At 37.3% G+C, this 14,931-nt stretch overlaps 1 protein-coding gene across 42 annotated transcripts in view; it reads left to right on the forward strand.

Moving 5' to 3' along the window:
- Nucleotides 1-14,921, forward strand: part of FUBP1 (far upstream element binding protein 1) — a 31,395-nt gene extending 16,474 nt beyond the window's left edge. For 4 of the 42 annotated variants that reach the window (XM_083620962.1, XM_083620964.1, XM_083620970.1 and 1 more), the window contains 10 exons: nt 54-154; nt 1,502-1,643; nt 2,061-2,221; nt 2,545-2,696; nt 3,237-3,316; nt 3,766-3,891; nt 6,332-6,406; nt 9,876-9,935; nt 10,021-10,166; nt 10,549-14,921. In XM_083620962.1, the coding sequence (XP_083477088.1) occupies nt 54-154; nt 1,502-1,643; nt 2,061-2,221; nt 2,545-2,696; nt 3,237-3,316; nt 3,766-3,891; nt 6,332-6,406; nt 9,876-9,935; nt 10,021-10,166; nt 10,549-10,557 (1,052 nt within the window). In that variant the 3' untranslated portion in view covers nt 10,558-14,921. The remainder of the gene's footprint in view (nt 1-53; nt 155-1,501; nt 1,644-2,060; nt 2,222-2,544; nt 2,697-3,236; nt 3,317-3,765; nt 3,892-6,331; nt 6,407-9,875; nt 9,936-10,020; nt 10,167-10,548) is intronic. The other 38 variants (XM_083620959.1, XM_083620975.1, XM_083620961.1 and 35 more) reach the window with 17 other exon arrangements.
- Nucleotides 14,922-14,931: the final 10 nt, after the last annotated feature.

A 14,931-nucleotide genomic window follows, 5' to 3' on the forward strand; every position in this document is an offset into this window, starting at 1 on the left:
TTTTCTCCTAATTTTTAAAGGAAATTTGTTTTAATGTTCCATTCCTCTTCCAGATGATGGAACAACTCCAGACAGAATAGCCCAAATCACAGGACCTCCAGACAGATGCCAACATGCAGCAGAAATTATTACGGATCTTCTTCGAAGTGTTCAGGTTGGTTCATAGCTGCTAGGAATGTTTATGAAATCAAGTGGTTTATAAAATATTACTGGGTTTCTTTTAAAATGTATTTGAATACATTTCTCAACTTCAAAGGAAGTGGGCTAATGGGAGCTTTAGTATTTGTGATAGTTACTTAAATAGCTGTGTTAACAAATTTCTAGCCTTGAAACCAAAAATATCCACTAGCCTACCTATGATAGCCATTCTGGGTTAAAAGAAAACGTCAACTCTGCAAATTGTCAGCGCCTGTTTGTGATTCTTGTTCAACCACTGCAAGGCTACAGAAATCCTCAATTCAGGAAAAAATACTTTGCAAAATAATTTAATGGTATGAAATAAGTTCCCATCAGTTTCTGGGGTGTGCTTTCATATGTAAAACTGCTGGCATGAGACACTTTAATTCTAGGATTAATGGAACTTTGTCCTTCTAAGCTTTGTGGCATTTGATGGTTTTCAGTGGGAATGATAAATGCTGAGCCTCACCTCAGTGTGGGTTAGCCAACACTGTGTTTGCCAAGCATGGTGTTGCTGATTAGCAGTGTACATAGAAAGATTGTTGACTGAAAGCTGTCATTCTGGGGAAATACAGGCAACATTGATAGGTAAGGTTTGTCAAAGACATGGTTTTCACTAAGGTGGTTGTGCTCATCCTGCTTGCGGTCTTCCCATAGGCATCTGGTTGATCCTTGGGAGAACAGGATGCTTAATAAGATGGGCCATTGGTCTAGTCCATCAGGGTGCCTTTTGTATCCCTAAAGCTATGTCTGCACTGAGTTACTTCAGATTGCAGGTAGAGGCTCATACAAAAATAATAATAATAGCATGTCAAAGAAGGGCTAAATGTGGACCCTATTCCATGCCATTTATTTGGTATGGAGGTAAATGCACTCCTTTGGTTGCCAGTTGTGAAATATCAGCTCTCCTACCCCACTATATAGAGCAATACTCACGTCGTGTCAATTTGAAGCAGTATACCCTGGGCAGACATTTGCTAGTGGTAGCTATGCTTTTTGTTTCACATCTCTGCCCCAGGTGCACATAAAATGTATGCCATATTTTAGGTGAACCCCTATCCCTGCCTTACCCATCCCCATGGTTCCTTGGCCCAAATGCTTTTCATTCAGCTGACTTTGAGGTATCAGAAGGATCAAAAAAAAGGTAAAATAGATTCTCCAACGTCTGCAAAAATATTGTTCCTCTCTTTTTTTAGACATTGGCATATATACACTATGCATTGTATTTTTGTAATTTTGGCAGAGGGAAAATTGCTAGTCTTTTTAGGTTGCAGTAATTTTGAATTATTTCTGATTTTCTTTTGTTTCATTCATCTCAATCTAGGCTGGCAATCCTGGTGGTCCAGGACCTGGTGGTCGTGGACGAGGTAGAGGTCAGGGCAATTGGAATATGGGACCACCTGGTGGATTGCAAGAATTTAATTTCATTGTCCCGACTGGAAAAACTGGATTAATTATTGGGAAAGGTAATAAACTTGATTTATTTGGCAGATCACTTTTCTATCTTCTGTTACATTTAAACTGAGATTTTCTAAATGGGGTAGCTGTATTCAGTGTTGAGTGATGTGTGACAACATCTTACTGTCATTGATTAGGCACTGGGACTGAGGTGGTGGAAGTGTCACTTTTCCTTGAGGAGCTAAAGAATGTGTGACTTGTTACTCCTCCTGAATAGGGCCAGTAAAACAATGGAACAAAAAGGTTCCCACCACAAATATTTTAGGTGAAATACAGCCTGAAGTTAATCTGTTCAAGAGGTCTTGCTCTGTTTTAGGCTAATAATATTTCTTCAGAGGAGAATAGACTTGTTTAAAATTTCCCTACTCTGTTTCTTTAGGAACTAGCAACAAATTCAGTGCAATAATTTGTACTTAAAATTTCAGGTGGTGAAACTATCAAGAGCATTAGCCAACAATCTGGTGCTAGAATAGAACTGCAAAGAAACCCACCACCAAATGCAGATCCAAATATGAAATTGTTTACCATCCGGGGGACACCACAGCAGATTGACTATGCTCGGCAGCTCATAGAAGAAAAGATTGGAGTAAGTATTCTGAAAAACCATATTTCTTTAATTGTTATGTAAAGTAAGAGGAAACCAGCTCCTATGATACTTGTGCGGAAGTTGCCTCTTGATGCTAGTAGTAATTGGGGAGAAATACACAAAATATACCTTGCATTCTTGATGCATTTTCTCACATGTCATAGAGCTATTTGAGTAGCGAATATGTCAAGCTGTTTGCCCTAGTACAATTGCTGTTTACCCCATGAACTGTTAGCAGTCAAGGAGCTGGTAGTAACAAGCTTGTTCTTACAGTTGGTTCATCTTACAGCAACTTCATCCATGTCATTTATCTTTGCTTTCAGGGTCCAGTAAATCCTTTGGGACCACCTGTGCCACATGGACCTCACGGTGTTGTCCCTGGGCCACATGGGCCCCCTGGGCCGCCTCCTGGGGCTCCAATGGGACCTTACAATCCAGCTCCCTATACACCTGGCCCTCCTGGTCCTGCACCTCAGTAAGTAACTTACTCTTATAAATAAATTGGCAAAGGTATCAAATAGAAATCACAAACCCTTTTACTACTGTGATGGGTTTTGTTTTGTTTTGACAACTACTTAACCACAAAACTGATCAGACCTCTTCTCCACCTTCACTCTCCCCACCCCCAAACACTGGGCTACATCAGTAGAACTCAGGCCAGAACTTGTTTTTGCTGCCTAATAACACATTTTCTAAGTGCTAGTAAATTAACATTTTTATTCACCAAGTAACCAAAAACATTATTGCATAACCCTTTGGTTTCAACCCATTTCCAGGATTGCTTTTAATGCATTTGATACAGTAGTTGCAGCTGCAAATAGCTAATTAGCGCTTTCCCCAGAAATAGGGTGCTCCAGCACTGGGTGGGGAAAGTGCTGTAAATTGGGGGTTCTGCCCCTCCAAGCACCAGTGGCAACCACGTGACTTGTTTAGAAGTCTGAAGTAGCTGCAGCTGCTGTGTTTTGTTGCTTTCCATTTCTGATTAATAATGATTGCACATACGCTTCCTCCTTAGTGGCCCTCCAGCACCATATGCTCCGCAAGGATGGGGTAATGCTTATCCACACTGGCAGCCACCGAATCCTCCAGATCCTGGTAAGGAGAAACGGTTTAAAAAACTACATGTATTCTCGTGTCCAGCCAAGATGGTGTTCGATTGCATTGAGTTCCATGTTTATAACGAGACATAAAATGGTACATTATTTTTAAAATTCCTAAATATGTTGATTCTGAAACAAATCCTACTGATTTATTGACATTCACTACCAAGGAAGTTTGCATAGGATTGCAATTTGAGTCACGTGACTGCAGACTAAATACTGTTGAAAGTTTAAGAAATTGACCTGGGCTACTTTGACTTAAAGCAAAATCCTGTGCATGCCATAGTGTTAAAAATAAGTGTATTTAGGATTGCAGCCTTGAACCAGAATATGGTTTGTATACGGCCAATTAGACAGGAACTGTGTGACTAAACTATAGCCTATGGAAAATAAAGGAAGCCTACCAAAGATATGTTGAACTTAAAGTAATGTTTCATTTCCTAGGTAAGCCAACAGACCCCAATTCAGCAGCATGGGCAGCTTATTATGCTCACTACTATCAGCAGCAAGCACAGCCACCACCTGCAGCTCCGCCTAGTGCACCACCAGCCACTCAGACCAATGGACAAGGTACCCAATCAGTTTTGTAAGATCATTGCATTTGGAGGCTTGGATCCTAAGACTTAATTTAAGGAAGCTCACTGAAGGAAGGTTTGACTCTTTGAAAAAGCTGTTCAGGGACCTCTCCTGAATAATGTGGGGAAATGTGCAAGAATCCCTTGGAAGGATGATTCACCTAAAATGGTGCAGAGGTCTGCTCGATTTAGAGTGATTCTCCCATCCCACATTGTCCATTAAAGAATCTTCGGTCCACGGAAGTGGCTTTTCAGGGAGGCACAAGTTGGTAGGAGGGAGGGGTGGCAAAATTTCATTTCATGAACTTCCTTGAGTTCATTCAAACTTTGAATCCAGGGCATTGTTTTGACCAGATAGTCTCATATAATCTGAGACACACAGTCTTGCCTCACAAATTCCACCTGAAATTCTGACAATTTGATGGTATAACAAAAAAGATTTGTTGCAAAAATGAATGCTGGTTATTTCTAAGACTAGAATTGAAAATTGTATTGAGCACTATGTGGCATGCTGGTGCATTGAGACTAGAGATTACCAGCTTCTGCAAGGGGAATCAGCATAACCTAGGAAGTGCCTGCTGGATCACGTCCAATCCTCTTTGTTTTCCAAGTCAGTGGCCATCTCTATCTCAAGTTTTTCCTGTCCTGAATCTTCCAAGATTCAGCTTCCTTGGATGTCACCAAAGTTCTAGTATTTTGTGAGAGGAAGAAAAGCTTTTCACTGTTTACTTTCTCCACAGCACGCATAATTATATGCACCTTTCTGTCCCTTCTTATTTCTCTAAACTAAAAAGCCCCAAATGTTGCAATCTTGTCTCATTGGGAAGTTGCATAATCTTCCTGATCATTTTGATTGCCCTTTTCTATATGTATTCCAGCTCAACCAACTGAGCTATCCCAGCACTTTTATTTTCAGTCCCTTTCCTAAGTATGGAATGGAAAGGAGGGGAAGTGCTCACTGGTACACAGAAAGATATATGTTACCCTATCCAAAGTTTCACTTTTTATGGCCCTATCATCTTAATCTTAATCTTACTTTCAGCAAAAGTGCCCAGGGCATTGTCAAGGTCTTGGCTACCACTGGATTGCTGCTATATCTGTCACCTTTGTTTCTACCCTTCTCCATCCAGTTTCCTTTGGGCTTGATCTCTTATCCTTTTTTTCTTACTCTTTTCACTATGATAGTGGGGCGAACATTATTTCAGAGGCTGACATGCTGTCACCTATTCACCACTGCAGTTCAGGATTCTAGTCCTGATTTAGCAGTAAACTGTAGTTTCTCATATTATTCAGACAGCTGCATTAAGCTTGGCAAATGCAAATCATGTGTTGGCAAGTCCTGGATTGAAATTCCTGGATCTCTGTGGATAAGCAGCAAGAAGAATAACGTAAGCCTGAAACTGTTCATGGCTTATTCCTATAGTGCCAGAGCATTGATGTGGCATTGTGTGAATCACACACCTGTTTCTTCCACCTTTCCTTCTATACAGAGATAGGATAAGGCTAGTGTCACACACAGCCATACATACTCAGCTCCTGCTTGGAAATGCCAAATAGAAAAGAAACCAGTGCTCCAGATACCATATACTAATCTGTGCATTTGGGTAGAAATTTGGCCTGCACAACTTGGTGCATGACAACTGTAGGATGCCCAAATTTTGTCTAGATTTCATCACTGGTGTGCTTGTTGATATCATTAATAGATCAAAATACTAGCCTTTTAATATACATAATATATTCTACTGTAGTGCTTTTATTTGGTACTACAGCCAACTATCAAACAACTCTTCCAAAAAAAAAACTGCAATGCATACACATTTTCAGACACATGTGGTCATCATGGTATATAGACCAGACTTTCTCAAATTGGAATCTGAGGGAGCCTTGGTAGAGCAAAGGAGTGGCTGGGGAAACCCAGCCAGATGGGCGGGGTACAAATAATAAATTATTATTATTTGAGGCAACTTTTAACCAGGCTCCATACAAATCAGTGGAAGGGATTTTTTGTTACTGACTTTCTGAAGAAAGGACATTGATGGATGTGGGGTGCCCACCAACAGTCATCATGTATGTCCTATGCCTTGAGTCTTTGACTGTAAAAAATGCCAGTTTCAGAATCATTGCTTTAAACTACTTGGAAAATGTGTATGTTGTATTTTGCATCAGCTGTATGCTTCTACATTTCAGTGTTGGCATCTCAATATGGCAAAGGTTTTCCTCTGCAGTTCCTAAATAAGTGGCTGACACTCACCCATAATGTAATTTTTCTCATTGTGCTGTGAGATACCTTCCAGTTGACCTTGTGGGTTTTTTGGTCTCTTGTCAGCTGTTGACTTCGCATAATGTGTGTAAATTTAAATACAGAACTATCTCTGCGAGTATTTCTATGCATGTTCGCACAAAAAACTTTTTCTTTCAACTTTCTTTTCATGTAGGAGATCAGCCAAATCCAGCACCAGCAGGGCAGGTAGATTACACCAAGGCATGGGAAGAGTACTATAAAAAAATGGGTATGTTTTACATTTTTATTGATGTAAAAAGGAGGCTTTTATTATTTACTTCTCTAAAAAGCTTTGCTGTTTCATATGCTTTTTTAAAGTAGCAAGACAATTTACTTGGTTGCTCCTGAAATTAAGAATTGGGAGTCTTAATGAATACCTCTTCATTATGTATCAAGAAAAGTGGGTTCTCAGGGAATTGCAAGGATAGCTATTTTGCATGAAGTGTAGAGTAACTTAGGTTTTGTAACCTAAAACATCTAACCATATTTTTCCCTACCTTCTGGCGTTATCAGTGCTTGATAATAACAGCCATTAATGACCATCATCATATCAGATGATGTACGCTGCCAGTAACAAGCATATCTCTTGCTAGCTAAATGGAAAAGTCTGCCACACTTAATAGACACCATCTCACAGTTCTATCATGAGCCAGCATTTCCATTCATGCCAGATGTGTGTCATGACAAGACCCATGTAGTTCTTTCTCCTCTAATGTAGGGACACACCAGAATTCAGTGTCACTGTGCCTGCAAAGAGCAGAGGGGAAAGGTGAAGCTGTACCATGTGAGTTAGGTTGAGGCAGGAACAACAAAAAATATGATTGAGAGAGACTTGAGCCCTTTTGGAATTTCAAGGGACATTAACCATTCTTACAGAATTATCACATCCTGGTTGTTGTTTTTAATGAGCATAATTCAGAAATTTACAATAAATCTCATATATTTCAGACATAAGGTTAGCCAGGTATTCTCAATTAAGGAAATATATGCAGGTCTGACAGAATGCTAAATCTCTTAACATAGACCAGCCTTATTCTGGTATTTGTGATTGGGTGTGCCCGTAAATTAAAATTATGTTAATCATTACTCCTGGATTAATTTGATTGTGTGTGTGGCAGAGTGGGGGAGAATAGTGATTGTCACGACTATCCTGCCCTTCTCTTGGTATTGCCATGTTTTTCATTAAAGGCATGACTGAATCTGAGTTGTGGAGCAGAGATTTTAAAATAGAGTATATGCAGGACTAGTTTTTTCAGTCGGATTTCAAGGAATGCTAAATTAGCTCTTGAGGGCATAATAGCCTTGTTAGCAGATAAAGGTAGGCATTTTCTTGAGTTTAGAGTTCTTCCAAATGTTCTTAATCAGCCTGGCATATGTGATCTACAGACTAGTTCAAATACAGCAATTCCATATGATGATTCTCTTAAGAAACTGCTAAGACCCCTAGTACTGCTTTCTCAATATTTACAACTTTACCAGTAGTTCTAGTATGGATTAATTCACAGTAACACCCTTGTTTGTGGTTTTCTACTGCTTACTCTGGTACAAATTTATTCAAACCTTGTTAGAGCAAAATAGAGGTTTGGATCCAGAGACCCAACTGTTTGAGTAGAAAGTGCTTCCCTCAGGTGGAGGGGCATATTGAAAGAAGTAATGCACCCCAATAACCTGGTTTCAGGTAGTTAGACTCTCTAGAATGGCTCTTGAGAACAGAGGGTGGTTGAGTCAGTAATACACTCCTGTGGACAAGCAGAAATGCCTTACATGATGCAGTGGGATCTTTGGATCCATTCAAAGATTCAAGTAGTCATAGCCAAGGCTATTATTTTATGACTGTGACATATTTGTAAAAGTAACTTATTAACATCACTGCAGGAAATATCTATGCCCTCCACTCCTAAATCTTGCATAGCTTCAGATTCAAAGACTTTTAAGTCCCAGTGTATAGTATGCGTCCAATAATGTCAGCACCTTGCTGAAGCTAAGCAGTTATGGTGTTTAGATGGGCGACTATCTGAGAACCATGTCAGAAAATAAAAAATAATACATTTGCTGCTGTGCACTAAGAGCAGTATCCAACCAAGTTGTTCTGTTAGTATAACAATTTCCATTATGGCAAAAGTTTTACTACAACTTGGCACTAGTTTTTTGCATGCATTTCTTGTTCATGTGTCCCCTCAACTCCCTTTGAGTATACAGTGATATATTTTTTTTAAAAAATGTAGAATTAATCCTTTTATGGATCAAGTTAATACCTTGTTTATAGTAAGATATTAAAGCATGCATCAATAAATTGAAACAAGATGCTATACTTTAAATATCACATTAATGTTAAACATTACTTCAATATTTCTATTCTGCCATTTTTCTAAGGTGTACAGTACTTAAAAGATTCCCAAACGTTATCCTATCTGAGCCGCCTTGATTATTTCAGAAATAGAATTAACAGTAGACACTTGGAGGCCACTTTTTGGTCTGATAAATTACAACTTGCGGAAAAGACACATCAGTATAGCAGTACTTTGCCTTCGGCCATTTTTATCAGTATGGATGTCCTTATAGTTGGAATTGTCTGATTCCAAAGTAAGATATGAGCCAGTTACAGAACTTTTAATTTAATATGTATGTTGTTGTTACCTGAAATTGGGGGCTCATGATATTATATATGAAGCTCAGTAGATGACCTCTATCACATAGGTTAAGCAACTTCACAGAATTCCTTGTGATGCTAAAAGTTTAACTCCATATATCTGATAGTTCTTTGGAGGAATGACAGGATGTGGTGCTTCTAAATCCCTTGAGTTCCTTCTCCCACCATTACATGCCAACTCACTTAGAATGTGTGGGGAAAACATCAAGGACAGGCTTGATTTCCTTTAGTTTTTATTATGACCCTTTCCTGTTTCAAAATTGCTGACACTTGCAACTTTAAGACTAAAGATCTTGCTTCATTGAGTATAAATATATAATATGCTTCAAAAATCTAATTTATATTATTTATTTAAAACATACACAATTAATCAGTGAGCTAATTTAAAGGGACCCATGTGGTCACTAGGAATTGACCAGCCTGACTCCTCTATGTACTGCATAGGCAGCAATTGAAAAATCTAATGTTGTTAAATGTGTGTTAAACATGATTTGACAGGAAATGCGTTCTTAATTTTTGAAGCCGTGTTGGGAGAAGTAATGTTCAAACTTTCTCAGTTTGATACACTTCAGGGCTGGTTCACCTTGTAGGAACACGGCAGTGACTCCTGTGTGCCCACTTTGTAGAATATTGTGTATACGTGCTGTACATCCCCCCCCCCAGCAATACAATTCTCACAGAGGGGGCAATAACATGGATCGGGTAGGATAGTTTATGTATGTAACAATATACTTAATATGGAGTGGGGCATCTCAGCTATAGATTTCCCCACACACACTTCTGCCATAAACTTTTGAGGGGTGGGGCTATGAGCTATTCTACAAATGCTGAGCTCAAATGTAGGCATACAGTGCTTAAATCTTTATTTTAAACTGTGGAACAATGTGTAGAAGAAAATATTATACAAATTAGAGATTTAATATTATCTCTCTCTTTGTTTGCACTAAACTTCAAATAAAACAGCAAAGAACTCTTCCACTGTATTCTTGTCTGTAATTTTGGTGTACCTGGGAGCTGTGTTTACATTAAAATGTGGGGGGTTTTGCAGGTCAACAAGGGCAGCCACAAGATTATTCAAAGGCTTGGGAGGAATATTACAAGAAGCAAGGTAATGTTTGTTAGAAACGAGATTATTTTGAGCTTCTTTTGTCCCTTTTATGGCACCAGAGTTGTGTAATGTATGTTTGTTCTAGGTCAGGCAGTTCCAGCTCCAGCCGGAGCCCCACCAGCGGGTCAGCCAGATTATAGTGCAGCGTGGGCTGAATACTATAGACAGCAGGCAGCCTATTATGCCCAGACAAGTCCACAAGGAATGCCACAACATCCTCCAGCACCACAGGTATAACAATCTTGACTTATTTGGCTGATATTTTAGTGATTTATTATTATTTTTTACCTTTATCTCGTGGGGTGTTTTTTGTTTTTTTTGCATGTCTCCCACTTTGATATCTTACCTGGAGTATGCATTATTTATCCTGGTAAAAGATAATCCGTAAATTGATTTATGCTCTGTTAACTGGAGTTCTGTCTCTTTCTTTGCATACATTCGATGTTTTTGATCAAAAAAATTTCTCCTCCCAGGGTTTTTGAAGCCATGCAGGAAGCCACCACCATTACATTAACCAATTTTTCTTTCTTAAAGGCTTCACTCCTGAGTTAGCACAATTTAAAAAAGATTTTCTTTAACTTTTTGTGTATCTCTTATGTATTTCTTCGCACAGGGCCAATAATAAGAAGTGGACAATACAGTATTTGCTTCATTATGTGGGGGAAAAAAACCTTTGTTAAATGTATGGATGCAGACGCCTTCTTGAAGATCATAATTTTGTTTGGTTTAAAAATAGTGTTTTTGAAAATGTACAAAATATCTATCACTACTGATAGGAGGTAATATTTCTGTGTAGAAATGGAAATTGGTTTGTTTTTAGTACATTAGTGTAGATGTACACATTCCAGCAAATGTATTTGCAACTATTATGTGGTCAATGCTTTGTGATATAAATGTACTTTTTCAATGTATACTTGATCACTTTTAAATGCCTGTTTTGTGCTTTACAATAAATAATATGAAACCTCCTGTGTCGGTAAGTTGGATATGTGGGTACTCGGAGAATTCAAGGGTTTCTTAGTAATGCTGTACATGTACACAATTAAGGTTTTTTTCCTTGAAAGTTTGAGCTTTACATTGGTATTCTCCCTTTGCAGAATAGTTATAGGAGGATCTTTTTCATTACTGTATTTTGCTGTTTAGCATCTTGATATCCTCCTCTTTCTTCTTTATTAAAAATTGCATGTACATGAAGATGTTCCTTGACATACTTCTACTGCATTAACAGTTGCATTTTCTTTTTTATCCATGACCACTGTCTCAGACCCATATAGCTGCTATAGTTAACATTTGTTTTTATACATGGTTTAATTCTTTAGTATATTTTTTCAGGCTTGTTATTGAATCGTTCTAAAAGGCAATATGTGCTAAGCAATCGGTTTGCAGCACTTTGCTTAAGAATTCAGTGTAGTAAGGATTATATGCATTTTAGTTACTAAAACTGCGTTTGTGTTAGAAATATGCCATTTGGAGTCTGGGAGTGCTTAACAGAAAAACGTCTTGCAGATGAGCTCTGTTTTAAAATGCTGAAGACTAGTCATTAAGTTATATTTTGAAAAATCTCCATAAAACTTTTTTACTTTTACTAATTCATACTGAAAATTGGTATACTGTTAAAATCCACTGTTTGCTTTTTTTGCATCTATTAGATTACATGCAATACAGTCTGTCTTGCCATTGTCTGTTGAAGTGCAGGTTTGATCCAGCCAGTATAGAACTAGCTCTGTAGGGGTGAGGAGGACTGTGCTGTGTATCATCCTTGATTGTTCCTTCAAGGAGCATTGCACTGTAAGTACATCAGAATGACAAAATGATGAACTGCAACAGTATCTTTTTGTCACTGTTCCACATAATGCAAATGCCATACCTGTGTGAATATTATGTTGGAATAAAATACAGTGCTGATATTTTAGCAAATCATAATTGCTTCTTAATTCAGAAACCTAGGTGTTCATAAATGTATGTGTATGAGCTTAATGGTAAGTATTCTTGAGCTATTTAGCTTTAGCAAAAGAAATTGTCATTTACCTAAGTAATAATTGTTCCTTAGGGTTCAAAAATGAGATATATTCAGATAAAAACTTGTGCATTGTTAAAAACAAAAGTTTGAAATGCTTGTCAGGAGGAAGTTGTATTGTCTTCAGTTGTCTGCATTTATTTGGTGATAGAAGTATATGTTAATTTCTAAACCTTTATTAGCCTTATTTTTGGAAAACTATTTTGTTGTTTTGGAGTATACTCTTAGGATGGCTGCAAGAAAAGAACAAAATGAGATCAGAAATGAAGTAGTTTTACTGCACAGATAATTAGAAATGCATTTTGTTGTACTGTAGAATCAGGAGGGAATTATTTTTATCCCAATTTAGGGTAGGATTTAAATTTTGAAAAGACTACTAGGAAGTTATTAAATATATTTAGTGTAGGCTGTAAAGTCTCTAGATCAAATATTTTGCATGATCAGTCTGTAGCTTATTCGAAAATGGTGTAGTTACTAACTAAACAGAGCAACAATTCACCAGATTCTTTATCATTCACCAAATGGAGGCTGTTGATTTTGATTCATTTAAAGTATAAAATCTTTATTAATTGCAAACAGTGCAATTATTTATACTTCACAGTGCCTTCCCAGACCTTCCACCTTAGGTTCTGCTGCAAAAAGCACAGGTAAGCACAACCTAAGGAAGTGTATAAATACATATTTCAGTTTATTAATGTTGTCCCTGTGAGAATTTTTTGTGCTTGTGTATTCAAAAGCAATCTGCCAATATCTTCCCCAAATGTATTCTGCTCTTCATGGTTTCATTCCAATGGAAAGTCTGAAACAATTATTTACATTTCTGGGTAAATGTGTATCTTTATTTTTAAAAGATAAGTGGATTGCTGCAATAATTTTTGAGTAAGTCACTTTTACTATTTTTCCCTCAATAACAGAGTTGTTACAAATGAATATAAAATATTTTTTCAAGATACAGGAAATATTGGTCAGAATTTCAACAGCCTTCACAAATGCTTTTATAATGTTCAAAGGATGTTATACCCAATACTACTTATTCAAGCATACTGTGTGTTTCATTCCCAAGGCAATAACGGATTTTAAGTTATACGCCATAAAACATAACCTAGCTTGCTTATTTGATAAAGAAGGGAAATTTAGACTTGAATTTTGCAGAATAGTTGTAGAAAGCATGTATTACCAGTGAAATGTTAACAGTTCAGCAAATCTTTCCTTTTTATAGGAAACTCCTTCCTACTTTGCTATTTCAGCTGAATCGCTGTATATTTTTGCCAGTTTAAATGTTTTGTATATGGCTTATTTAGATAGCTTAACTGGTGCATTTTTTTCAGTTTAGATAGACGATGCTAAGGCAGTACCATCAGTTTTTTGTTTGTCACTTAATAAAATGCTTTGATTTTATCAAAAGTCCTGCTTTTCTCTGCATCAAAGAAAAATATTCAAAAAACCCTGCCTTCATTTTCACACACAGTGCTGAAGATGCTGCAAGCACCAAATCATAGCTCATAAAATCAGGTCCTGAGATAGTTACTTCCAATAAAGAGGATTCCTTTGAGTGTATGGCCATGATGAGCCGATGAGCATGGACCATAGAAGGGCTCCATGTAGAAGGTAAAATTGGCAAAACAATACCGATTTTAAATGTATCCCATACTTAATGGTGTAGGGTATAATTTGCCTGTTTTAATCGCTTCTCATTCTTTAAAGTGCTATTTGCTTGACCATAAATGTTCCATAATTTGTTATGTGGTAATAATACAAACCATCTATCAAGTTACACTTTGCTGAATAGTCAAGCATAGATAATGTTTTGCATTTCACAACTAAATTAATAGTTGTACTTGAATTCCCTCGAGCCACTTCATATTTTGTTGTAGTTCAACATGTCAGATTTCATTATTATATGAGAACTAGATACGTGCTGAAGAGCTTCATCTCTGTTGGATTTTGTTTCCCCATTTTAAAACAGCTTGTTTTCGCTGCTCAGTTTTCAATATAAACATAGCTTGAAATTTCAAGGGAAGGGATGTAATAGAAACTAGAATGAAATTGTTGGCATAGGGGATTATGCATCTGCTTTGATAATCTTTATACTAAGCATTTTTTTATTTTCATTATCAATTTGCTGGTGGACCTACAGGCATCTTCTTGCACCAAGTGTAGTTTTGGTATTCAGTTTTGTCTGATTTCTGTCAGAAACCTTGCATTGAATCAAAAGGTTCCATTCCATTCATTGAGTTCGAACCTTTATATACATAGTTGCCTTGTTTTCCTTGAGCGGTTCTTGTGCTATGGCAGGGGGAAAATAAGTGCAAATTTCCCAGTCACAGAATGTTAGGCAGTGAGAGTAATGACTGTTTGGAAAGATGATCTTAATTTCAACTAATAACAATGTTTACAGATCACCCTTCAGTATGTGTGCTGTATAGGATATGCTTTGCTAGTTTAAAAAAGTGATCTTTAGATTCGTGTATATTGCAGTTATTTTTAGTAACTAGGTAGGCTATATCATTCACCTTTCTGAAAATATTACATCAGCTGCTTAGAAATCTTTCTTTTCATAATCTAGGCAGTAGAAAGAACTTTTCGATTTTTGTTGTGTGTACTAGCAGTTCATAAGGCAAAACATTCGGGCCTACACAATGCAAACAGTAGCTACTCCTTTCCTACTGGTAGTACCCTATGAAAGTCCTGTGTTTATGCAACCTTTATCTTATATGCATGCAAGATGCATTTTCGTCCTAAGATAGTGTTCTCTACAGAAACTACCCGTGTAAAAAAAAGAAGATTGTCTTTTAAAGGCTACTGTGATGGGAAGTATCTTAGGGACATGCAGCTTGGACGTGAGGTAAATCAAATGCTTTACAGTATGTTGTGTTGAGATTGCAATATTGACACTGTATGTACTCATGAATACACATTAATTGTAATGTTTTTGTATAAGTTCTCAATAAATGTAAACTAATGGGTAATTTGTCTCCT

This window comes from Podarcis filfolensis, assembly GCF_964270895.1.
Source record: "Podarcis filfolensis genome assembly, chromosome: 6".
Lineage (NCBI taxonomy): Eukaryota > Metazoa > Chordata > Lepidosauria > Squamata > Lacertidae > Podarcis > Podarcis filfolensis.